General features: G+C 41.4%; 1 protein-coding gene across 3 annotated transcripts; it reads left to right on the top strand.

Annotated features, from left to right (window-relative positions):
* The first annotated feature begins 965 nt into the window (after positions 1-965).
* Positions 966-20,043, top strand: RCHY1 (ring finger and CHY zinc finger domain containing 1). Of its 3 annotated transcripts, XM_020988467.2 has the most exons (9): positions 966-1,240; positions 6,275-6,394; positions 6,652-6,767; positions 14,588-14,666; positions 15,894-15,938; positions 16,046-16,104; positions 16,213-16,239; positions 17,565-17,685; positions 19,401-20,043. In XM_020988467.2, the coding sequence occupies exons 1-9, from the start codon at positions 1,151-1,153 to the stop codon at positions 19,527-19,529; spliced, it is 786 nt and encodes a 261-aa protein (XP_020844126.1). In that variant the 5' UTR covers positions 966-1,150; the 3' UTR covers positions 19,530-20,043. The 3 variants fall into 3 exon arrangements, with proteins under 3 accessions (XP_020844126.1, XP_020844127.1, XP_020844128.1); XM_020988468.2 differs by lacking the exon at positions 16,213-16,239; XM_020988469.2 differs by lacking the exons at positions 966-1,240; positions 6,275-6,394 and having other exon boundaries at positions 6,670-6,763.
* Positions 20,044-26,341: the final 6,298 nt, after the last annotated feature.

The following is a 26,341-nucleotide window of genomic DNA, read 5'->3' as shown; positions in this document are numbered from 1 at the left end:
AAGGTATTTTCACCCTGGTCAAGGCCCAAGAGCCGAGTGGGAGTGGTTTCAACTCTGTGGTGTGCTGGAGCTGACTCCTACTGGCACCTGGGAGCCACTGTTAAATTTTTAGAAATTTCCAGAGTGAGCATTTACACCTTGGAGATTAGCAAATGTTACCACTCAGAGCTTGATTTATTGTTTTTGCTAGACTAGAGGATTGTCTGGAGGATACCGAGGCAGGAACTTCAGTCAGGAAGCTGTTGCAATAAATTAGGTGAGAAGTAATGAAGGTGTGAATCAAGATGCAGAGAGGAGCATGAAACTTACCTATAGACCTGCTTATCCTCACCTTAGTGATTACAGTAAGCGCTTAATAAATGCTTTTTTTTGGAGGGGAATCCTCAGAGTGGTTTTGATGCGTATTTCTGCACTTTGATGTGTATTGGGTTAATCAGCCAGCATTGATTATTAATCAGTCACAAGGACCCGGGTAAAGGCAGTGTCCCCAAAACCTAAGGCAAAGACAATTTCACAGAGGGCAAGTAAAAAGGCAAGTTGACTTCTTTTCTTTCTTCCAGTTTGGGATGTTTAATATGACGGTAAATGCGTAGTGCCTCTAGGGTAACTTTGGGCAGGTGAAGAGAGAGGGACAGCTTCCTCCTCCCCAGCCCAGACCCCGCCTCCTCAACAAAAAGGGGCGGGGCTTCAGTGGTTGAGAAAGTAGGACCTGAGCCAAGTTCCACGCGCAGGCGCTCTCTTTGCAGTCTTTTCTCCAGTCACGAATAGAGGGCGGAGCTTCTCCGGTTCGGAGGCTTGGATTGGTTCGTCAGTAGCCGAGCGCAGGGCGGCTCCCTGATATTCCAGCCACTCCTTTCGCAGGAGCATCAAGCTGGGGGCGGGACCACACAGGCCTCCAGCGAATGGGAGAGGTGGGCGGGGGTGGGTGGCATAAGGGTTTATAAACCGCACTACCTCTTCCGCCGGGTCGTCCCAGGAAGCGGAAGTAGAGCTGTCCGAGCGGGTCACGTGCTTCGCGGCACTTCGGGACGGTGGGGCTGCGCGGCCGGGCAGTAGAGGCGACGGCGGCCTAGAGCGGCCCCGGCCCCGGCTCCGGCTCCGGCTCCAGCGCGGGCTGGGACCCGGCGCTGGGCGGGAGGAGGAGTAGGAGATGGCGACGGCAGAGGGCGAAGACGCTGGCGGCGGTCCGGGACGAGCGCGCCGGGGCTGCGAACACTACGACCGCGGATGCTTCCTCAAGGTGACGGGCTGGGGGAGGGGAGGGGAGGCAGCCTCTGCCCTTGGGGGAGGGGCAGGGCTCTGCGGAACAGGGCTGCGATCCGCGGGGAGGATCTGCGCCCGCGGGAGGCCGAGTGTCCCAGAACCGAGGTTGGGGGCTGTTAGTGCGGAGAGCGGAAGGGGCTCGAGGTTTGACAGCGGGGGCAGTCCCTATGCATTTATTAAGCGCCTACTGTAGAGAGCCCCTCCAGGAGCTCACAGCCTTCCATGGGGGGGTGGGGGGACAACAGGCAGACAGGTCTGGACACACCTCCAGATAGACACCGCTGCGGCCGTCATTGAACGCTCCAAAGTGACAGCCCTGGGAGGCAGGTGTGGCTATTAGCCCCATTGTACAGCTGAGGAAACTGAGGCACGCCGAGGCGAAGTGACTTGCCCGGGGTCACACGGCTTCGGAGTGTCTGAGGCTGGATTTGGACCTCTTCAGGTCTGGCTGTCAGTGATCGGCATCATCATCATCATCGTCATTGTGTAGTTAGCCTTTCCACAGCTCTTTAAGGTTTTTTAAAGCTCGTTATGAGTACCATCTCATTTGATCCTCACAACAACCTTGGGAAGCAACTGCTCTTACTACCCCTGTTTTACAGATGAGGAAACTGAGGCAGACAGGTTAAGTGACTTGTCCAGAATCATACAACTAGTGTCAGAGTCTGGGACTAGCACTGTATCCATCCCACCACATCAAATTCTGCCCCCCCCATATGAGGAAGGAGCTAGGGAGGTTGTGATTAACCAAATGATTTGTCACATTTGAAAAAAACAAATATAGATTATTATAAAAATCATAATTCCCTCCACAAGCCTAAAGGCTTGGGGTCTTGCCTCCACTCTATGTTCACCTCAGTACAGAAGAGCCAAGATGAGCTTCAAGCCCACCCTGGTTATTGGCTGGTGGTCTTGTCATTCAGGGGAGCATTGGTAGCTGAATCACCTGAACCTGATCTGCCCACGTGGGCCTCCTTTTGTTAATTTTCAAAAGACCTCTAAATGTCTCCTTTTTTTCCAGGATAGGACTTCACCCAGGGGACTGGTAGTTTAACTATCTAATTAAGATAGAGCCTTCTCTTTTTTTAATTTAATATTTTATTTTTTCACAATTACATGTAAAAACAATTTTTAACGTTTGTTTTTGTAAATACTGAGCTTCAAATGCTTTTCTTGCTTCCCCTTCCCTCCCACCTCCCTCAGACGGCAAGCAATTTGATAAATGTTATACATGTGTAGTCTTGCAAAACATTTCCACATTAGTCATGTTGTGAAAGAAAACACAGACCAAAAGAAAACCCAAATAAAAATAAAGTTTAAAAAAGTATGCTTTGATCTGCATTCAGACTCCATCAGTTCTTTCTCTGGAAGCGGATGGACTTTTTCATCATTGGTCCGTCAGAATTGTCTTGGATCATTGTATCGCTGAGAATAGCTAAGTCATTCACAACGTATCATCGTACAGTATTGTTGTTACTATGTACAGTGTTCTCCTGATTCTACTTCTTTCACTTTACCATTAGTTCATGTAAGTGTTTTAAGGTTTTTCTGAGAACATGCTGCTTATCATTTCTTAGAGCACAATAGTATTCCCTCACAATCATATAACCACAACTTGTTCAGCCATTCCTCAATTGATGAACATCCCCTAAATTTCCAATTCTTTGCCACCACAGAAAGAACTGCTGTTAATATTTTTCTACATATAGGTCCTTTTCTTTTTTTAAAAAAATCTCTTTGGGATACAGACCTAGTAGTGGTATTGCTGGATCAAAGAGTATGCATAGTTTTGTAGCTGTTTGGGCATAGTTCCATATTTGCTCTCCATAATGGTTACATCAGTTCACAACTCCACCAACAGTGCATGAGTATCTCGATTTTCCCACATCCCCTCAAACATTTGTCATTTTCCTTTTCTGTAACATTAGTCAATCTGCTAGGGTTTGGGGTAGTACCTCTGTGGTGTTTTAATTGCATTTCTCTAGTCATTAGTGATTGAGAATATTTTTTCATATGACTAGATAGCTTTGATTTCTTTGCCTGAAAACTTCTTGTTCATATGCTTTGACCATTTCTCATTTGGAGAATGGCTTGTGTTCTTATATATTTGACTCAGTTCTCTACATATTTGAGAAATGAGGCCTTTATCAGAGAAATTTGCTATAAAATTTTTTCATAATTATGATTAGTAACAGTGTATTTCCCTCCATCCTATTTTCCTCATTTATTGTACTCTCTCCTTTCGCCCTGACCAACCTTGAAAGTGTTTTGCTTCTGACTACTGCTTCCCCAATCTGGCATCCCTTCTATCAACCCTCTTCTCCACTCCCCCCTGTCTCTTATCCCCATTCCCTCCTACTTTCCTGTAGGGTAAGATAGATTTATATACCCAACTGAGTGTGTATGTTATTTCCTCTTTGAGTCAGGTCTGATGAGAGTAAGGTTCAAACACCGCCCCACATTCTCTGATGTAAAAGCTCTTTTGAGCCTTTTGTGTGAGATAATTTACCCCATTCTGCCTTTCCCTTCCTCCTTGTAGTACATCCCTTTTTTTTTAACCCCTTAATTGTATTTCTTTGATATGATCCCTTCATAGTAAACTCACATCCATACCCATCACATCTGTCTATGTATACTGCTAACACCTAATAAAGTTCTTAGGAGTTACAAGTATCATCTTTCCAGCTAGGAATGGAAACAGTTTAACCTTATTTGAATTCCTTATGATTCTCATTCATGTATTTTTTTATGCTTCTCTTGAGTTTTGTATTGAAAGTCAGATTTTCTATTCTGGTCTTTTCATCAGGAATGCTTGAAAGTCCTCTATTTCATGAAATATTCACTTTTTTCCCCTGAAGGATTCTATTCAGTTTTGTTGAATAGGTGATTATTGGTTGTGATCTAGCTTCTTTGCCCTCTGGAATAGCCTGTTCCAAGCCCTTCAGTACTTTAATGTGTAGAAAGTGCTAAAACTTGTATTATCCTGACTGGCTCTATGATATTTAAATTGTTTCTCTCTGGTTGCTTGCAGTATTTTCTCCTTGGCCTGGAAGCTCTGGCATTTGGCTATAATATTTCTGGGAGTTTTTGTTTTGGGATCTCTTTCAAGAGTTGATCGTTGGATTCTTTGAATTTCTGTTTTACCCTCTGGTTCTAAGATATCAGAGCAGTTTTCCTTGATAATTTTTTGAAAGATGATGTCTAGGCTCTTCTTTTTTTTTATGATAGCTTTTAGGTAGCCCAGTAATTCTTAAATTCTGTCCTTGGTGAATTTCCAGGTCAGTTATTATTCCAAGAAGTTCTTTCACATTTCCTTCTATTTTTTTCATTCTTTTGATTTTTATCTTATTGTTTCTTGATGTCTCATGGAATCATTAGCTTCCACTTGGCCAATCCTTGCTTTTTAAGGAGTTCTTTTCATTTAATTTTTGTGCCTCTTTTACTGTTTGGCCTATTCTGGTTTTTTTAAGGTGTTATTTTTTTCAGTACTTTTTTGTGCCTCCTTTACCAAGCTGTTGACGTTCTTCATGATTTTCTTGCATCATTCTCATTTCTTTCACCAGTTTTTTCCTTTACCTCTTTCATCTGATTTCTAAAATCTTTTTTGAGCTCTTCTAGGAATTCTTTTTGGGCTTAAGACCAATTTACATTTTTCTGTGTGGTTTTTGGATATAGCAGTTATTATCTTCTTTTGAGTTTGTGTTTTAATCTTCCCTGTTAAAATAGTAACTTTCTATGGTCAAATTATTTATTATTTATTTTTTGTTGTTTGCTCATTTTTCCAGCCTATTTCTTGACTTTTAAATTGAAGTTCGGCTCTGCTTCCAGGATGGAATGGACACTGTCCCAAGGTTATTTTTTTGTTCAGCTGTTTTCAGAGGTAGTTCTAGAGGTCTGTAAGTTTTTCAGTTCTTCCAGCGTGGTGTGATCTAAGGACAGATGTGTTTACTACTCTCCTGGCCTGTGCTCTGGTCTTTGAGCAACCACAAGCACTCTTTTCCACCCTGGAGCTGTGATCAGGGTCCTTGTTCCTTTATAGCTTGGGAGCCCTGCCGTGCAAATGTTCCTCCCTGCCCTGGAACTGTGACCTGAATCTGAGTATGGGTAATGCAACAGAGCCCTGCACCCAGTGTCAGCAAAGGGACCCTTGAGATTGCCTTCTGACTAGTTGAACGACTTCCTCATGGTCTGTGTGCTGAGAGCTCCGGAAGCTACTTCTGCTGCTGATTCAGTTGCCTCCAAGGCCTGCTGCTGGCTTTCCCCAAGTGTTGCCTGTGCTGAACAGGGTTCCACTCTTACCCCTGTGTGACAGACCTTTCTTGCTGACTTTTTAAGTTATCTTGGGCTGGAAAATTTTTCTTCCCATCCTTTTGTGGGTTCTGCCACTCCAGAATTCTTTTTGAGGTGTTATTTTAAAAGTTCTTTGGAGGGGAATTTGAGGGAACTCTGGCAAGCCCCCCTGCCTTTTCTCTGCCATCTTGGCTCTGGTTCTCTTCCCCCCCCCCCCACCCCGTTAATGGAGTGCATTTCAGTTGAAATTTCTGAAAATGCATTTATGTTCTATAGGGCACTGCGTTTATTTTGTTCATATTTGGAATGGATTAACATTGAAAGGAGGGAATCAAAGTGCAGAGGAAATTGGTCCTGGATTAGCCCTCTAAGCTGATAAGCCTGGAGAGCACCAGTGCCCCAAAATACAAAACGTTTTTGAATTTGACCAAAGTTGACAAAGTGTTTGCTTACTGTTTCATTGGGGGGGTGTGGTTCTTGATGACAGAGCTTATTTTCACATTGGCCTTAACAAGGTCAGGGAAAGGCCAAGGAGACTGACTTTAATGTCCCAGGGATGTGGTACACCCTCATCTCAAGTTTGAGTGGCTTGTCAGGGTCACAGCTAATCATGAAATTCCAATGCAGCCTTTCTGACTTCCATTGCAGAGTGCTGCTTATCTCATGTGAAGAAAAAAGGAGAAAAAATTAATACATGGAAATCTTTTCTTCTTTTGGACAGGCCCCTTGCTGTGGTAAACTTTACATCTGCCGCTTATGCCATGATAACAACGAAGATCATCCTCTGGACCGTTTTAAAGTGAAAGAAGTACTGTGTACCAAGTGTGGAAAACTTCAGAATGTAAGGCTTTATGATACATTTCTATTTTGTGAGCATTCTTTATCCTGAGATGATTTGAAAGTTCTTAAATTTCTATGATCTTGTTTTTGTGTGAAGATGCGCTTTTAATCTTAAGAGTGAAATAGTTTCTGTATCAACTAAAATTAGTTAAAAATATTAATGTACTTTGATAAGAACTAGTAATTCTGGGTACTAGAATTCTACTTCAGCATGTTTTGATGATTTATTTTAAATATTTATATCATATTTTCTCGTAGGCTCAACAGACGTGTGAAGAATGTAGTTCTGTGTTTGGAGAATACTATTGCGATATATGCCACCTATTTGACAAAGACAAGAAACAATACCATTGTGAGAAATGTGGAATTTGTAGGTACTGTATGTAAACTGTCCCCTCCTCCATTGCTTTTAATACCATCATTTTAAAAATCATTATTATTGTCTTAGTTTTTTAAACTTCTACTATAAACAAATATTTTCAGGTCGAGTGTTTGAGAAACAACTGAGGTAAACTATTTTCTGTAGTTTTACATTTTTAAATAAGTGATATCCATCTATAGCTATCAGACTTGTAAGAGGCATAGGGAAATAGCTGTTTTCAGTGATTTTATTTCTTACTGAACATTAAGATAAATGTTTAATTTCTGTGGTACTTTTCATAAAACGTTTCTAAAAACCACTGTACCTCTTGCATTTGGGAAATAATTAAACTTTAATGTACCATTTAGAGATTCTGATTTAGTATAAGAAGTCATATAATTTTATACCTTGCTAGTAAATAATTAGAATACTCCTTCAGAGTATTGGTTACTTAATTAACTATATAAACAAATTCCTTTTAAGTTTGTTGGTAACAGTCAAACACTTCAGACCTTTTAAAATGAAAATCCATTGTTCCATCATTGAGCTAATGATGATTGCTTTTAAAGTTACAAACTTTTTTTTAATAAAAGAAGTTTTCAAAAAATTTTTATGGGAGTTAGAAAATTAAATAAGCATAACTTATAAGTAATCAAAATTAACAGAATGTAATTCACAGAAGAAATAAAGCCTATCTTGGACTTTCCCATCCATAGGAGTCATTGTGAATTGAGTCATGTCAAACGTTTGAGTTTGCCATTTTCCCCATTTATTCTCTTTGCTCTTAAAATGCATAGACATTGGAAAGTGGAGCTTAAATCCTCCTTTTCATTGATAACTGAGAAGTCTTAAAACTAGGAAATTTGTTTTTGCCTGGCACATTTTGTATGTGTAAATTGACTTTCTGATGTTTAGGTGCTGTATACTTATATATTCTAAGAAAGCTGTCATTAGTATGCTTTGAACTCTTCAGAGGCTGCAGCTGATTGTCCGGAATATCCCGGTGGTGGCAAGTCTTTATTCACTGAGACTGGCTTTGAATGTTTGGAATTGTAATTTCTAGCCAGGGCAGCTAGGTGGTGCCGACTCCGGAGGAGCCAAGTGCAGATTGGGCCTCAGTTTCCTCATCTGTCAAAGGAGCTGGAGAAGGAAATGGCAAACCCGTCCAGTGTCTTTGCCAAGAAAGCCCCAAGTGGGGTCATGAGGAGTCAGACCCAACTAATCGACTAAATGACAACAACAAATGTATAGCCAAGTCTGGGGAATAAGATAATAAATAATCAAGTTGAGTTAAAACCGTTAGAAAATGAGGGCAACTACAGAGCTATAAAATTGACTTTTCTTGTGTAGCTTGGAAGATAATCCCTCCTCCTTTAGAAACCTTTCCTTAAAAAATGCCTTAAGCATGCTTTTGTTGATATGTCTTCCCAGGGAGACGACTTTGGAGAGGGACACTTTATATGGCTGCTTCCTGTAAATCTGCTAGTTGTATAAAGTTTTTGTTTTATACGTGTGTTTTTTACGTTGAATTCAACCTGCACATGTTACTTATAGTTCTTGCAAGAAGAGCTGCCTCTGGTGAATGTAAACTATTTTATGGCCCAAATAATTCTGAATGTATCAACTTAGTGGTCTTTTGAATAGATCATGTGACGGGCCAGGCAGCTGTTAGGGAAAGTAGAGTAAATGTGATTGAGGCCTCCTTGAAGTAGTGAGTTAAGTGAGGTGCAAGCTGAAGTTGCAGCAGGAGCACAGGTAGGGGTGAACCTCCAGAGCTTGGTGGCAGGCTTTTGCCAGGCAGCTGGTGAGGAGATGGACACAGAATCACCATTCTCCTTAAGTTAATACGAATTCCGCTGAGTGTTTTTGCTGGTAGGATTTCAGTTGCTTCCCATCCCTCTCCCTTCCCCTCCCCACCAATGCGGTCATTTGGCCTTGGCCTAGCACATATTATCAGACCAGCAGTGTTTTGGGTTACACTGTTAATGATCTAATTGAGTATTTCCATCTGGGTTCTGTTTCTAAGTCTTCCTGACTCCTGAGTCTAGCGCTTTAACCGTGTTCCCTTGCTGCCACTATTTCAAAGCCAATGCCTTGAACTTGAACATTAATACTTGTAGAGCGACCCTGGCTAAAGGGAAATCAGGTTAGTCTGGTTTGACCTGTTCTTGATGGAGCCATGCCAGGCCCTTGTAATCACAGCTTCCCAACCATCTCTTTGTTGAACCATGGTGGAGTTTTCCTGGGGACTGAAGTCAAGCTGGCTTTATTTGTTTGCAGACTCCATCCCTTTTTGCTGTCTTTACCCTCCCTCCCTAGCTTTGGTGCCTTCTGTGTTTTAGCACTGCTGAGTGTTTTTTCTTTTTTCTTTTAATTTGAAATTTTATTTCCCCCTTCATTCCCAGTGAAAACAATTTTAATATTCTTTTTTCAAATGGAGTTCCAAAATCCTCCCCCTGCCCCCTGTTGAGAAGGCAAACAATTTGGCATAGGTTATACATGTGTAGTCATGCAAGACACATTTCTTTGTAAGTCATACTGTGAAAGAAAACACACCCCAAAATAAAGAAAAAGTCTTTTAGATCTGCATTCAGGCTCCACCAGATCTTTCTCTGGCGATGGATAGCACCTTTCCATCATAAGTCCTTCAGAATTGTGCTGACAGTCCTCGCCAACTTATACACCCATATTACACCCATGTTATACACCCATATTATGCCCTCTTGGTTTCATCCTCTGGTACCTAGCCTTGCAACCTTCTATAAATTTCTTTTTGAAATAGAAACTGCTTGATATATCTACATTTAGCTTTTCTAGGCAAATCCCATTTTCTCCCCTCTGACTTTTTTTCTTCATGTCTTCAGAATTTTATTCTTGAGTGTCTATTCCTCTTGGGCTGACATCCCTTGAAGCGTTTTAGTCAATAGGATCCTACCTATCTTTCCTTTGAATCAACCCTTCTGCCTTCTTGAAATCTGGGGTCCATATCAGTGTGTGCCCAGGTGTCCCTCTTGTATTATGTTCTCTAGCAGTGAGTGGTTACTGGTCTCTAGGTTAGACTAGTTGGCTGTTGAGTTCTCTTATCAGCTTTCAATTCTGGGATTGTGGGAGATCTGGATAATCTAGAATCATCTCAGGGCCATCCCAGATATAAAGGAGAGACTGGAGAGTTGAATGGCTCTGTCAGAGCTGGATGGATGGAACATCCTGAATTGTAAAGGCAGTGAGGCAGTTCAGTGGATAGGGCATGGGGCCTGGGCTCAGGAAGATCTGAGTTCAAATCTGGCTTCAGCTTTACTAGCTGTGTGACCCTGGGCAAGTCATGTAACTTGTGTTTGCCTTAATGCACTGGAGAAGGAAATGGCAGCACACTCCAGTACAAGAAAATGCCATGGACAGTGTTGATGTGCTGTGGTCCACAGGGGCATGAAGAGTTGGACATGACTGAACTGTTAATTGGAAACTACAGTATAAGCGCTGAGGAAATACGGAAATAAGATGACTTGGGGATCAGTAGTGTGGATTTGGAAGATGTCAGTTTTGAGCCAGTTCTGAAAGGGTTGATTTATGGGGGCGGAGCCAAGATGGCAGAGTGAAAGCAGTGACTTGCTTGAGCTCTCCCTCTCAAACCCCTCCAAATAATCATAAAAAAATGGCTCTAAACAAATTCTAAAGCAGCAGAACCCACACAAAGACAGAGTGAAACAAATTTCCAGCCCAAGACAACCTGGATGATTGATCAGAAAGGTGTATCGCGCTGGGCTGGGAGCGCAGTGCAGCGTAGCCCTGCATAGCCCTGCGTGGGCTTGCAGGCCTCAGAGGACTGAAGTGGGCAGCTGTGGAGGTTTCCAGACTCCTCAGTCCACAAAGGCCAAAGACAACTTAGAAGGTCAGTGGGAAAAGTCTGTTTCTCCGGTGCTAAGAGAGAAACTTAGGGGCTCTGCTCCATTCCCCAAGAGCATGGCCCTGGTGGGGCAGCTGCCTCCTGGGCTTCTGACCCACAGACTGAGGGAGAATCCAGTGGCTAATCAGAGAGGGATTGTGGGAATCTCTTTGCCAGTGTGGAGGCAGGAATCTCTTGCTTTGCCTGTGCTTGGATCTAGGTCACAGTTCTGGGCGGCAGTCAGTGCTGGGGTGAGGGGGAGTGCTGGCATGGTGGAGCTTGTAGTGGCTGTGGAGAGAAACCCTCCTCACAGTTACGGGACAGAAAGGAATACTTGTGGTCACAGGCCAGGAAAGGAGTAAACACCTCGCCCCTTATCATACCACCTTGTGAGAACTGAAAATTTACAGGTCCCTACAAGTATCCCCTGAAGCTTGGGACAGTACACTCTCCACATTGGAAGCAGACTCTTACCTTAACAAGGAGTTTAAAACTCAGGTAATTGGCCGGGATCATGAGCAAGCAGCGCAAAAAGTGTCAGACTATATTATCTTACTTTGGTGACAAAGAAGATCAAAATATACAACCAGAAGAAGACAACAAAGTCAAAGCTCCTACATCCAAAGCCTCCAAGAAAAATATGAATCAGTCCCAGGCCTTGGAAGAGCTCAAAAGGCATTTTGAGAAGCAAGTAAGGGAAGTAGAGAAAAAACTGGGAAGAGAAATGAGAGTGATGCAAGAAAATCATGAAAAACAAGTCAACAGCTTGCTAAAGGAGAGCCAAAAAAATACTGAAGAAAGTAACACCTTAAAAAATAGCCTAACCCAAATGGCAAAAGAGGTCCAAAAAGCCAATGAGGAGAAAAGGTACCCTAAAAAGAAAAATTGGCCAAATGGAAAAGGAAGTCCAAAAGATTACTGAAGAAAATACTTCCTTAAAAATTAGAATAGAGCAATTGGAAGCTAGTGACTTTATGAGAAATCAAGACACTGTAAAACAAATCCAAAAGAATGAAAAATTAGAAAACAATGTGAAATATCTCATTGGAAAAACAACTGACCTGGAAAATAGATCCAGGAGAGAGAATTTAAAAATTATTGGGCTATCTGAAAGCCATGATCAAAAAAAAAAAAGAGCCTAGACATCATATTTCAACACATTATCAAGGAAAACTGCCCTGATATTTAGAACCAGAGGGCAAAATAGAAATTGAAAGAATCCACAGATCTCCTCCTGAAAGAGATCCCCAAAGGAAAACTCCTAGGAATATTATAGCCAAATTCCAGAGTTCCCAGGTCAAGGAGAAAATATTACAAGCTGCCAGAAGGAAACAATTCAAGTACTGTGGAAACACAATCAGGATAACACAAGATTTAGCAGCTTCTACATTAAAGGACTGCAGGGCATGGAATATAATATTCCAGAGGGCAAAGGAGATAGGATTACAACCAAGAATCACCTACCCAGCAAAACTGAGTATAATCCTTCAGGGGAAAAAATGGTCATTCAGTGAAATAGAGGACTTTCAAGCATTCTTGATGAAAAGACCAGAGCTGAATAGAAAATTTGACTTACTCCAGTGGAACATGAAGAGGTAAACAGGAAAGAGAAATCATAAGAGACTTATTAAGATTGAACTGTTTACATTCCTGCATGGAAAGATGATATTTATAACTCATGAGACCTTTGTCAGTATTAGGGTATTTGGAGGAAAAAAATATATATGTATGTAGATAGTAGATAGATAGAAGGACAGGGTGAGTTGAAGATTAAGGGGTCATATCTGGAGAATAAAATTAAGGGATGAGAGAGGATTATACTCGGAGAAGAAGAAAGGGAGAGGTAGAATGGGGTAAATTATCTCACAAAAAAAACAGAAAAGTCTCTTACAGTGGAGGGGAAACGGGGGGGATGAGTGAATCTTATTCTCATAGGATTTCGATTAAGGAGGGAATAACACACACATTCAATTGGGTATGGAAATCTGTCTTACCCTACAGGAAAATAGGGGGAGAAAGGGACAAGAGCAGGGGGATGATAGAGGAGGGCACATTGGGAAAGGGGATAATCAGAAGCAAACACTTCTGAGGAGGGACAGGGTCAAAAGAAAGAATAGAATAAATGGGAGGGCAGGATAGGATTAAGGGAAATAGAGTTAGTTTTTCACAACATGTCTACTATGGAAGTGTTTTGCATAACTGCACATGTATAACCTATATTGAGTTGCTTGCTTTTTCAGTGAAGGTGGGTGGCGAGGGAGGAAGGAAGAAAATTTGAAACCTGAAGTTTTAAAAACATATGTTTAAAAAAAATGTTTTCACATGCTACTGGGAAATAAGAAATACAGGAAATGGGGTACAGAAGGCTGTTCTGCCCTACAGGAAAATAGAAGGGGAAGGGGATAAGAGAAGGGGGGGAGAGATAGAAGAGAGGACAGACTAGGGGAAGGGATATTCAGAATGCATGCCATCTTTGGCTGGGGGGAGGGGTGAGATGGGATGAAAATTTGGAACTCAGAATCTTGTGGAAGTAAATATTGAAAACTAAAAATAAATTTATATTAAAAAAAAAGAGAGACACCAAGCTCTTTTCCTAGGGAGCTCTATGGCATTTATCCACGAGAATGGCCTGATTTTAACAGGAGACTTAGGCACAGACTTTAAATTTCCCATATACAACACTTGCAAAAGCCATATTGACTTAGCAAAGTGTCAGCCTCATCCATGGACTGACTAGAGTTTTGGAACATCCTGATAAAAAAAAAAAGAAAGAAATGGTTGATTTACTTGCATCTGTGTGAAGAAGAAGAAAGGACCACAACCAGGATAGAGATTTTTCTCCCTTGTTCCTTGTATAGTGTCTGGAGTGCCACCATCACATCAGTGAGTGCTCACAACACATTGTTTTTAAACAGTTTGCATGTTGCCAATAACCATTGTTACACATTAACCAAAGGTCATAAGTGATTGTGTAAGTCAAAGTTTCATCATTTTATCAAACATTGTGTATGAATGGGAATTACCAGTTAGTTAAAATTCCAGGTAACTTAGAGTTCATTCATGTTATTCCATGTGACCTCCTTTTCATAGTATTTTAGAAGCATAAGAAGATTTGGAGATGATTTAATACTAGCCCTTATTTTACAGTTAAGAAAACTGAGGAACAGAGTGCTGAATGATTTGCCTGTACTTGTACGTAGAATTATCTCCCTTATTACTTTCTCCACCAGTATGTCTGTCTGGTACAGACCAGATGGGAAAGGGGAGTTGAGTCCAGAATTGAAGGGGAAATTGCAGAGCTCTTCCTGAGCCTGTGATTTCCAGGAAAGCCAGGGCTCATTTTAAGACTGTCATTGTACCAGTGTTGAGTGAAGGAATGAAAAAGCAGTAAGTGCTTAATGACACCACTATCCCATTCTGATATGCATTTAATTAAATGAATGCATCACTATGCATTGATGTATGCATGTAAAAGGAAAAGATTGCTTACTCTTTGAATCTGAATAGGAATATTCTCTAGTGGAAAAGCTGTTCTGAAGTGTCGTATAATGGAAACTATGAAACCACTACAGAGGAGATTGAATTTTGGGTGGTGAATAAAAGTTCTTGGTAGGAAATTATCTTGATCCTAGATTTTACATATTCGGTAATGTAGAAATTAGTTTGGGTTTGTTTCAGAAAATAAAATGCCATTGATCTTAAAGCTCTATTTTTGTTTTAGGAAAAGATTCTTGGTCTTTGTTTATAATATTCGATTTTCTTTATGGTTAGGATTTTTTTCTTTGTAATTTAATTTTGTTCATTTCTCCATCATCTGGCTTTGAGAAACTCAGGGCTTAAGTTTCCAGTTTGAGATAGAATTTAAATGGCTTTCTTTAATTTGAAAAGGAATTCTAAAAATTGTGTAACTTTTTTTGCCTTGGCCTTCAGCTCTCTCTTTCTCTTATCAGGATTGGTCCAAAGGAAGAATTTTTTCACTGTTTGAAATGTAACCTCTGCCTGTCCTTGAGTCTGCAAGGGCATCACAAGGTACAGAAATTAGATTACTTTGACACCTAAGTAAATTTTCAGGGTTTTGCGTGCACATCCACCAAGATATTATTATTTGAGACTGTATATTAAGAAATAAGGTGAAATCAGAGCAGAAACAAAGATAAATAAGGAAAGATGCTTACTTTGAAAAACTTAAGGGCTAGTGAAGCAGCTAAGATGCCCACAAAAGTGACTGCAATACAAGATAGACTGAGTAGGGCATAATGAGAATTTAGGGACCCACTGCCCTGACGCTTAGAGAGACAGACAGATTCTCTCAGGGTGAGGGTGGTAAAACTGGGGAAAACTATGTGAAAGCCTTGTTCTAATTAGGTTTCTGAGAATGAGAATCTGTGGGTTCTGAGGAGGAAGAGAGTGTGGTTTGAAATGGATTGAAAGGGACCTGAGGGGATGTGCAGAGGTAAGAAATGGGGGGATAAGGAGTTCAGTGTGGCTCGGGTATGGATAAAGAAGGCAAGTAGTGAGAAAAGTGGGTTGGTTGTGGAAGGCCTCAGACGCCAGGCTGAACAAACTGGGTTTTTATTAGGTTTGCAAGGTGTCTTAGATGTGATCAGTGCTGTACATGAGGACAGTCAGTCTGATTGGAGTTCACTGAGTGGTTTGGAGGAGGGAAGAGTTTGGAGACAGGGGGCCATTGCAAGAGGCCAAATGAGAGGCACTTCAAAGTCACTGAACTCCCTGCCTTTTCTTCTAAACCTTTAAAGACTGCTTAACATAATGTGTAGTGCAGTGTTGTCAGCTCTTATGATGGAGGTTTTTGGAAATCATTGTCATTCTTATTAACAGCCTGTACTTTTAACCTAACTCCCTCCCCTAAACTTGCATCCAATTTCAATGCCCCTGTTACTCTTCAGGTTTGAACCCTGGCCTCTGGGCTCCCCTTCAGCCATATCAGATTGCATGTTGCAAGTCTTTCCCATCCATTTCCTTTTTAACTCATGATCTCTACCCTAGTTCAGATCCTTCGTGGAGGCCTCTCCCCTTGCTTTCTCTCCCTTCTCAGTTTCTCTTTCTCCTCTCCCTTCTCCATATATATCTGTGTATTTATCTCTTTGTATGTACAGTTTATATTCCAGTTCAGAGAAAGGCATTTCCTCCTACCTCTTACATTAGCCAGTATTTGACCTTTGCTTCTTTGGTGGCTCTGAAACATTCTTTGATCCAGTTGTGAATTAAAAAAAAATTCTCTTTGTTTTTAAACAGTGCATTGAGAATGTCTCCAGGCAGAATTGTCCCATATGTTTAGAGGTGAGTTTTGTTTCATTTCGTTTTGTCTTGACTTGTTTTCAGCTCTGCCCTCCTTCCAGATCTTTACATTGACTTAGAGCTAATATCAGTACTTGCCTCATTTGCAGGACATTCATACGTCCCGTGTAGTTGCTCATGTCTTGCCCTGTGGACATCTTCTACACAGGTAGGTAAAAGGAACCTTTTTTGTTTTCCTATAAAATATTAAAGAATAAGCAACTTTAAAAAATTCAATAAATTTTAATTTAATAAAAATAAATTTATTGTCTTTCAGAACATGTTATGAAGAAATGTTAAAAGAGTGAGTTTTCTACATTCTGGCAATCCTACATTTTAACAGTTTAATAACATCTTGGGTCTCCCAGGCCCCTGAGAGTGATATTCTACATCCTGAGAGGAAGACAGACCCAGAGGTTAACTAGGCCAGTTCCTCTACTTGGGGAGAGAGGCACGACATACACAGAGCCCTGGCCAGACCCTGTTCCGTGCTTCCAGTGCACTTCTGTCCAAACTCATGTCAGAGAGATGTCCTCGTTTTTTTAGACTTGGCATACAGCTGCCAGAGAAAAGGCTGGATTAGGTAGCTGGTGGTGAATCCTGCGTGCAGAAGGTTTTCTAAAATTGTCATCAGGTTACAACATGTATACTCCTGCCTGCACAATCTGCAGCCCATGGGCACACCAGTGGACTTTGGGCAACTTGTGAAAAATGTAGAGAATGGTTTCTTCTGTATTTTTCCAGGGCCACCTAAAATCCTTTGGTGTGCAGTTAGCGGCAGGCCTGGGTTATAACATGGCTTTAGGGCTGCAAGAGACTCGCTTAATTGCTAAGGAGACTGACGAGGCTCTGAGAAGCTGTGACGGCTGAATCACTGGGAGAGTTGGAGGCCTGGTCTCCAGTTCCCAGTCCAGGGCTGTCTGGTATTGCCCACTCCTGCCAGGTAGGAAGACTTGGCAGTGAGAAAGGATGGGTAATCACAGCCCTGGTAGGAATAAATCATGGGAGTTAGAACGTCGGCAGAAGCTTAAATTGGGTGTGAGCCATGGAGCTGCCAAGCATTTCAGCTTGCTTCGAATGATTAAATAATGTTCATGTCGTAGCTAGGTGGCGCAGAGGATAGAGTGCTAGGCCCAGAGTCAGGAAGACCCGAGTTTAGATTCAGCCTGAGACACATAGTAACTGTGGGACCCTGTGCAAACCATTAAACTCTGCCTCATCTGTAAAACATAATAGCACCGACTTCCCAGGTTTGTTCTGAGGCCCAAATAAGATAATAATTATAAAACACTTAGTGCCTGGCACCTAGTAAGTACTATATAAATAGTAGCTATTATCATTATTATGTAGTTATTTTGCAGAGAAAACAAACTAGTTCTCTTCAGAAGACTGAAGAAAGAATGGGATTAAGTTATAACAAGAAATACAGCAATGTGAGGAAGAACCTTTATTCTAAGAGTGATTGAGCATTGGAACAAGGGAGAAGGTTGTAGACTGTCCCATGCCAGGACAGCTTCTGATAGGATGGCCGTTTGTGTATTAGCTGCCTGAAGCCATCAGAGGGGCCTGCTGTCATCATAGACGCACCAGATCTGACTTGGTAAAACCTTCTGTTGCTCTTGTCTTTAGAGGCTACAGGTGTCCATTGTGTATGCACTCTGCTCTAGACATGACTCGCTATTGGCGGCAGTTGGATAACGAAGTGGCACAAACACCAATGCCCAAAGAGTATCAGAACATGACTGTGGAAGTGAGTATTCAGATCGTTCCCGAACTCTGAGCACCTGCCGCCGACTTCCTCTTGCCCTCCCCTCCTCTTCTGAAGCAGATGCTGGCAGTTAATTGTAAAGATGACATTATAGCTCAAGATTATTTGCTTTCTGACCTCTAAAAAGTCCTTTTAAGAGTAATCTGATTCCACTTGAGGATCTCATCAGTGGAAACCGTGAAAAGGGAAGAAGCGGCAGGATTTTATCCCTGTACTCTGTAGCTTACTGTACCACTAGGAGTGGCTGACATACGCCATCTCACTGTGTTTGCTGACCACACCAAAACATTTTTTTGGTAGAACAAAACAGAACCTTTTAAGGCCTCCCCCCCCCCCAGCAGACTCCTGGCATATTTTGAGATATTGCAAGATTGTGTGATAGACCTAAGAGCCCTGACATAAGGTTGATACTAGCACCTCTTCTGCTTCCATCCTGGGCTGTGCTGAGGATTATGTATGGATGCAAAATAGAATTGTGTGCATGTGCACAGAGGCCTAGAACCTCTGTTCTATATCTAAAGCAGGGCTTCTGGAACTTTTTTCACTTGCGACCCCTTTAGTGCTTCTAAGAAACACGATCTAAAGAACAAGCATTTTATCTCGAAGCCAGGTCTATGGAGAGAGAGCGAGCCCTAAGGTCAGACCCAGATTGTGCTGCAAATTGATGTGACCGGAGGCACAAACGTGCTGCCAGATTCGTATGTTGTACTTCAGAGCTTGTATTACTCTTGAGTTTTGTTTTGTTTTTAATTGAATTTACTTTTTTCTGGTTACTTAAAAAATTTTTAGCAAGGTCTTTTTCAGCGTAATGGATCTCAGCAAGCTACTCAGCCTCATTCATTTTTTCATCTCATCTAGTTCCGAAATTCTGATGTTTAATGGAGCCCAGACAGTAAGGCTCCAAGCTTGCTTGGAAAAGCAGGGACATTTTAATGGCTGGAGTGAGATTTTCTGTGCAGAGGAAAGATAATACACCAGTCTGAAAAATCAAGAGTTCTTGGCGTCTTGATAGGCTGATGGGATTTTTGTGTAGCTTGGAGCCAGGGTGACTAGTGTCTTGTTCAAGGGTGTGTGTGTGTGTGTACTCCCAGAGTCACCAGGTCTTTTTTTTTTGTCTGTTTTTATTTATTTTTAGTTTTCAACATTCACTTCCGTAAGCTTTTGAGTTTTAAATTTTCTCCTCCTTCCCCCCTCCCCAAGGTGGCAGGCAATCTGATATAGACTCTACACATACATTCCTATTAAGCATATTTTCACATTAGTGATGTTGTAAAGAAGAATTAGAACCAATGGGAGGAACCACGAGAAAGACAAAACAAAACAATACAAAGAAAAAAGAGAGCAAATAGTCTGCTTCTATCTGCATTCAAACTCCTTAGTTCTTTCTGTGGATGTGGATAGCATTTTGAATCCAGGTCTTATGTCCAGTTGGCTCCCCATTCACTATGCCATGTGCCCTTCCTGGGGTTTAGTCTCATTTTTAGATGATACTTTTTAAAGAAAACAAAATGATTCATTCCAGATTTAGGTTTTCTGAATTCATTATTCTTTGAAATGATGTCAGTGACATTTTGAAACTTTTAATTTAGAAAAATAAAATATCTTCTAAACGTTTTCAGAATGACATTTGTATATTTCTTGGCTCTGTTGGAAAGAACGTTCTTTCCCTGAAGGTCTTTTCGGTTGTTTTGTTACAGATTCTCTGCAATGACTGCAGTGCCCGCTCGACAGTCCAGTTCCACATATTAGGAATGAAATGTAAGAGCTGTGAGTCATATAATACTGCCCAAGATGGAAAGTGTGGAATTCCTCTAGAGCAGCAGTGACGGTCCTCTCTCAGCTGCATAGACAGGGCTCCCTCACAAGACTCAGAATTCTTTCTGAAATAAGAGACATTCCTTAGTATCCTGTCTATATGCTGTCCCAAACATTAGTGTAATGTTTGTGGTCATGTCAAAACATAACCTCCTGCCACAGGGACTTGGGGATCAGGCTCTCAATAGAATCGTCAGCATTTTTATTGTGCAAAAACTGGAGCTCTACCATTGAGTGGAAATTCCTTCAATGTTATTTAGAACCCAGATGATGTTGTGCTTTGAAATTGATGTTCGTTGGAATGTATAATTTCATTGCATTTCCTCTTAAGCAAAGCTATGCATCCAGAATCTATAAATAGTTCTTAATAGAACTGTGCTTAACATTAAAACTTTATCTTAAGGGCTGTATTGTAAGACTAGGGTTTATCTTATTGTCTAAATAAACTTTAGAAGTTTATAAAGCAGTCCCTTTTGAATGCTGTAAGTGTATTTTAATGTAACATCGAATAAAAAATTCTTGACATAGTCTGTGTAGAAAGTTTTTCCCACGTCATTGTCTAGTTCAAATTGAGTTGGTTACAAATATACACACAGTTAACAAATTCACTCGGATCCATTTCTTCTTTAGATTTCTTTTTTCAGTAACAGCTAGGAGAGCTGTTTTACAAAATACGTATGCTGCAAGCTGCTCAGTTTATTAACCTAAGCTGGGACTTGTGTATTGCTGTACCCCCCTTTTACTCTCGCCTCAGTGATTCCCTGTCTCCTTTTCCATAGTATCTATTCTGAAACTTTTCTTCTTTCCCCTGAAATCCTATCACATTTCGAACCTGCAGCCTTGAGGCCAAGTGTGGCCCTCTAGGTCCTCAGGTATGGCCCTTTGACTGAATCTAAACTTCACAGAACAGATCCTTTTATGTAGGGTCGCAGGTGGCCTCAAGGCCGCAGGTTCTCCATCCCTGACCTAAGCTGTCACTTCACTGAATGACTTTGATTTCTTTAGCTCTTCCTCAGTACTTTCATACCTCAAAACTCAATACTATCTGCTCCTCCTCTTCCTTTGGGTTACCTATGCCAAATCCCTATAGACCCACTGTGCCTTTGATCCCATTCTCATTTCCTGTGGGACCCTCTCGCCTGCCTCTTCCATCTGTGCTTCCCTATTGGCTCTTTTCCCTATTGGTAAACATGCTCAGATCTCCTAAATTCTAAAGAAAGTTACCTTGCCTTGATCATTTCAGCTTCCATCCCAGATTTCTTGAAAAGAAAAGTTGTCTGTGCTTGATATCAGTCTCCTTAGCCCTCATTCCTTTAAGGTTGCCAATCGCCCCACCCCCAAATCCAGTGAACTTCTATTCCTCATACTCTGTTGTCACAACTGACCCTTATCTGTGACTGGATAGATTGTCCTTTTGTAGTTTGTGAGACACAATGCCCTTGGTTCTCTAACAGTCTCACAAACCCCTTCTCTGTCTCTGTTCCTGCTGGCTCTAGGAGTGTTCCCCAAGGTTATGTCTGTCTCTCCTGTCTTACCAATCTCATACTCCTGCAGCTCCTTCATAGAGGAAGAGGAATTCTCTCTCATATGTTTAGGCCTGGCATCTGTTCTGAGCTCCACCTCCATCTATAGCTGCCTTCATGTATCTCGACATCTGGGCATCTTGTCTTATCTCAAACTTGACATGGCCAAATTTTTCCCTTAGTCCTGCTTTGCTACTGTCTGTGACATCATTGACCGAGGCTTCCTTCTCCCTCCCTTTTCATCTAATCAATAATCAAGATTTGTAGGTTAGCTCTCTCCTTCCATTGGATGAGAGGATTGAAATATAGAGCCTTGCCCCAAATCAGAGCAGGGATTTGAACTTTAGTCCAAGTTCATTGCTGCTTCCACTGTACCTAGGTGTCTCCAGTTTGGCTGCAACACAGTTTCTGTGAAGGGAAGTAATGTTAAATGTCTGAAAAGGTAGGCTGGAACCAGATTGAGAACTTTAAATGTCAAGCTGAGGAATTTATAGTCTATTCTAGACCCAATAGGGAGCCACTGAAGATTCTTGAATAAGGGAGCAACATTCAAACCTGTGTGGTAGGAAGATTATTTTGGCAGCTACTTAGAGGATAGGTTGCGGGAGAGACTTAAAACAGGGAGAATGAATCAGACTATTTTAATAGTCTGGGTGAAGTGCTGATTTGTTCAGTCATTTTTTAGTCATGTCTGACACTTCGTGTCCCCATTTTCTTGGCAAAGATACTGGAATAGTTTGCCTTTCTTTCTCTAGCTCAGTTTTACAGATAACGTAAGCAGGGTTAAGTGACTTGCCTAGGGTCACACAGCTAGTAAGTGTCTGAGGCTGGACTTGAACTCACAAAGATAAGTGCTCTTGACTCCAGGCCTGGCGCTACCTCCACTGTGCTGTCAAGTTGCTAGATGAATGGAATGAAAGCCTTCATTATCTTGGTTATGATATGAGTAGGGAGAAGAGTGTGTATGTTAGAGAGATTTGAAACTAGAAATATCAAGACTTAGTAACCAGCTAGATATGGGTTAAAAGGAGAGTGAAGAGTTGACAGAAGATTGATGGTGCCCTTGACAGAAGATTGATGGTGCCCTCAACAGAAATAGCTGTTTGGGAGAATGGATTGAGCAGGGAAGACAGCTGGTTATCATTGTTGAGTTTGAGATCCTAATGGGGCATCCAATGGAGATCTCTAGGTAGTTAGGCTGAGGAGAGAGAGGAGGGCTGAAGACAAAGATTTTGAAGATAATTTCACAGAGATGCTAGTTAAATCCATGGGAGTTGTTAAGATCACCCAAAGGGAGGAAGCAGACATAAATCGCTTGGTTGAATTCAACTTTTTTAAGCAAATGGATGCAGAGGATATACAGATATACTGTAATTGTTTAAGAACCCAATGGGAACTAGAGAAAAAAGGAGAGTGGGCTGCACCCTGCAGCTCTAATTACTTAAGCAAGAAAGCAAATTAGAAAATGCCTTGTGGAAAACGGAAACTGCACATGGTAATTGGTAGTTTACCTCTGATGACCCATGAGCAAGCTGTTATGATTCATATAAGACATTTTGCAAACAGCATTAGCCTATGCACCTAAAAGCCTAATCACTATGGGTTACATGTTTAGATATGAAAGCTGCTAGTCTAAAGGCTGGAAAAGTGTGCTAATTTGCAAGAGAGATTTAAACAGAAAAGGAGAAACTAGGATTAACAATACAATTGGAATATGGTTTGGAGGCAGAGAAATATAAGGTTAAAAGAAATTGAATTACTAAATGAATACAGGGGAAACATACATTAACTTGGAACACAGTCGGAGTTGCAAGACATTTGCAAATCTGGAAATTCAGAAAGGTCAGAGCTGGTAGGGAGGTTGGGAGGACTTATGTGGAGCATGGTAGGTGAAGAATGAACAGGGATCTTTTTAATCCACAGGAACTTTGACTTAGCACAGTGTAAGTTTGAAGCTCAATTTAAAGGAATATATAGAGATATTTTGAGAGTAGAAAAAAAAACCACCTTAATAAATGTAATCTATAAGTAAAATGAGCTGGAGAAGGAAATGGAAAACCATTCAATATCTTTGCCAAGAAAACCCCAAATGGGGTCATAAAGAGTTGGACATTACTGAAAAATGATTGCACGGCAACATAAGTAGAAACCTTAAAAGTATACTTAGGTAAACACAGGCATTAGCTGGTTGAGATCCCAAATCAGTGGCTTAGATGGAGAATTTTGAATTCTCCATCAACAGGTAGAATTAAGACTCTTCACTTATCTAGAGACCAATATAAGGTCCTCGTTATTGTACCAGTTATAGGTAGAGGTGTGTTGGTAAAAGTTTAACTGCTGCCTCTCTGGAAAAACCCATTGTCATGACACACTTTGAAATTTAATCAGCATCATTAACATTTTCTCCATCCCTTTCTCAAGTCTAGACAAGTGAATCTGCAAGCCCTGATTTGTAGCAGGCCTGTGGGCTGTAGGAACCTCCAGCAAATCAGGGCCTTCACCTGATAAGTGGTAGGAAAAATAATCCAGATGACAGAAATGCTTTAATAAACTTAAATCAAAAAATGAATTGAAAACAGAAATGCCGCCATATTTTAATGGATATTCAGTCCGTGGTTCACTAGAAAACTGGGTGTTGGATTTTAAAGTTTCAGTCAATGTCAGTAAAAGGCAACATAGATTTTGTGATTTTTATGTCTGGATGTGAGCTTATCTATTTAAACAACTTCTTTCTGCAGAGAAACTAAAGGTAGCTGAGCCCCATTCAGAATCTCCCCATAGAAAAGATGGTAACTCAGTAGCAGTAAGTCTATTGCATTGATTTGATCTTAAAATTCATTCAGATCTTTTAGTGAATTTTTCTTTTTCAGTTTGCATGCCATCTTTAAGAATATAGGGTATAGCATGAACACAAGGCAATTCATAAAAACTGGGAATATCTGGGTGTAATCAAAATGCCTTGTCTGTGCTGCATTAAAATGATGAATTTGGTGATTTGTCCCCTTGAAATCTGAATCCTACTGATGGAAATCTAGTATTTGCCAGTATTCTGCTACATATGTGATGAAGGCTGGATACATGCTACTATTGATGCTAATGCAAAAAATGTCTGCATCCTGCTTTAATTATAAGCATTGGGATTTGCTGTTCGAGGTGAAATCTCTTGGAGCTTTTAATTTGATTGATTTCTTGTCTATGATCTCACTTTGAACCTGGTAAATGTGTTTATGCTGACAAACCAGTAATCCATGAAAAGTAAATGTAGCAGATGCCAGCTGGGAGTGCGCACATATCTATATTTAAATCAGTTTCAGGTGGATGGCTGGGAACGTGATGGTGACAGTCCTGTGACTGCAGTGACAGGATCCCTTGATCTATCTCTCCTGTCCCTCTGTCTCTCCCCTGTGAATAGGAAAGGTTCCTACCCATCAGACCACAGCCCCAGTTATTATCCCTCCTAAATAATTCAAAGCAATGATGTGTATATATTGACGGTACCAAAAAGATCTCTAACCTTTACCCAGGATCATACAAATTGGATGGAGTCTTGTCCCAGCTATCCAGTGAAGGCTGTATTAGCCAAAGCTTGCTATATTTCTCCCAACAAAGTCTCTCTTACACAGATCTAGAATGAAGAAGGACCCCAAGGGTGGTGGGGACGGTAAAGATTTAGGCTGAAACAGGAAAAGAAGGCTGAAAGAGAAAAAAACAAAGCTATTGAGTGTGAGAGAAGTCTAGATACAAGTGAAGCCGAAAGTCATGTGGACACTGTTGACAACTTCCTGAGTGACTTCTGGGCTGAATGTTGCATCCATGATATGGGGATGAAAGCAATCACAGGGAGGGAGATTTTTTTTGTTCCTTTGGCCTGGTAAGACTTCCACCATTCAGCATGTTGCAACTCTCACCTGAAGCTGTAGAATGTGCTATGGCCACACCCTGGTGAAACCATTGCAGCAGATGGCTAAACTAGATAGAAGAGGGCCATCAGACTCAAACCCACTGGTGAATTAGGGTAATGTCTACCCCAATGATGTGAGAACTTCCTCCTGGAATGGGTGGATGAGAACAGTTTGTTCTGACAGCCACAAAGGTGGCTGAAGCAGGTGCTGTGGAGCGCGAGAGCTTGGTCAGACATGGAAGATGTCAAGGTCATCCACCGCATCCCAGGCTATAGCCAGTCATCTTGGCTTTTGTTTTACCACTGGTCTTTGATGACTCAGGAAGAGAGAGTGAGTCCTATGACTTTGCGCAGCTCTGCCTCACTTAGATCCAGTTCACGCACAAGTCAAGACACCACCCTCATGATGTCATTGGTCCTCTTCAGAAAACTAAGGATGAACAACAACATATGGGCACACAGGTAAACCTGTGGAGGGGGCCGGGGCGGAGAACAGCAAGGGATGACTGACTGCTGACATGATGTCTGTCCACAACTATTTTTGAGTCCAATTTTTCATTCTTATTCTTAATCAATAATCTTCCTGTGTCCTTTGGTGATTTTAATAAAGGGATGATGAGTACTACCATAGCCTATCATGCCAAATCTGGGATAATGCAAAGGGTCAGTCTATAATTTTCAGATGTAGACCAGCTGTGGCAACGATGTCCATCTTCTTTTATAGTAAATTCCTCTGCCAATTGCAGGAGAGGCCCAAATGCCTTATGACAAGCCCAACGCATCCCTGAGTCCATAGTGTTGGGGTAGAAGGTGAAAAAACCAAAATTAGGCCCCCAAACTCTCTTGTAAACATTCACAGTCTCCCGATTGATTTATGTCCTGGAGTTTAAATGTTGCTCTGTGCTCAGCGATGTTGATGTCCCGTATAGAGACCACTGGGGGAAAACAGCATGCAAACTTTTGTCCATGAATTGGGTTGGAGGCCTTGTATATTGATTCCATGAATCCCTTTGTCTCATCCTTCCCTTCGAGCCTCAGGGTGGTCTTGGCCAACGCTACTGTAACTTGTCTCATATTAGTCAGGGCCCTTTCCCCACCTCAGGCCACATCTATGTTTGCTTCCCTTCCTAAGGACAAATCTCTTTTAAATAGTTCTTAAAGCCCTGGAAACCAAGAGAAATGCTTGGGGATTTCCTTGTAGCACCCAGGAGGAGAGTCCAGAGATGCATAGCCTAAAGGCATGTAGACACATTTATTCCTGTATCTTGATTGTGTGAACCATGGAATGGCATGTTAGTAAGCACAGGTGACTGAAGCACAGAAAAGATGTTGATTTGTTCCAAATGTCCCTTCTATGATATGATAGCACTACCTCGCCTGTGATGAAGCTGAAGAGGAT

The sequence above is a fragment of the Phascolarctos cinereus genome, unplaced genomic scaffold (genome assembly GCF_003287225.1).
Source record: "Phascolarctos cinereus isolate Bilbo 61053 unplaced genomic scaffold, phaCin_HiC Scaffold_9;HRSCAF=440, whole genome shotgun sequence".
Classification (NCBI taxonomy): domain Eukaryota; kingdom Metazoa; phylum Chordata; class Mammalia; order Diprotodontia; family Phascolarctidae; genus Phascolarctos; species Phascolarctos cinereus.
This window is presented reverse-complemented; position numbering and strand designations above follow the sequence as displayed.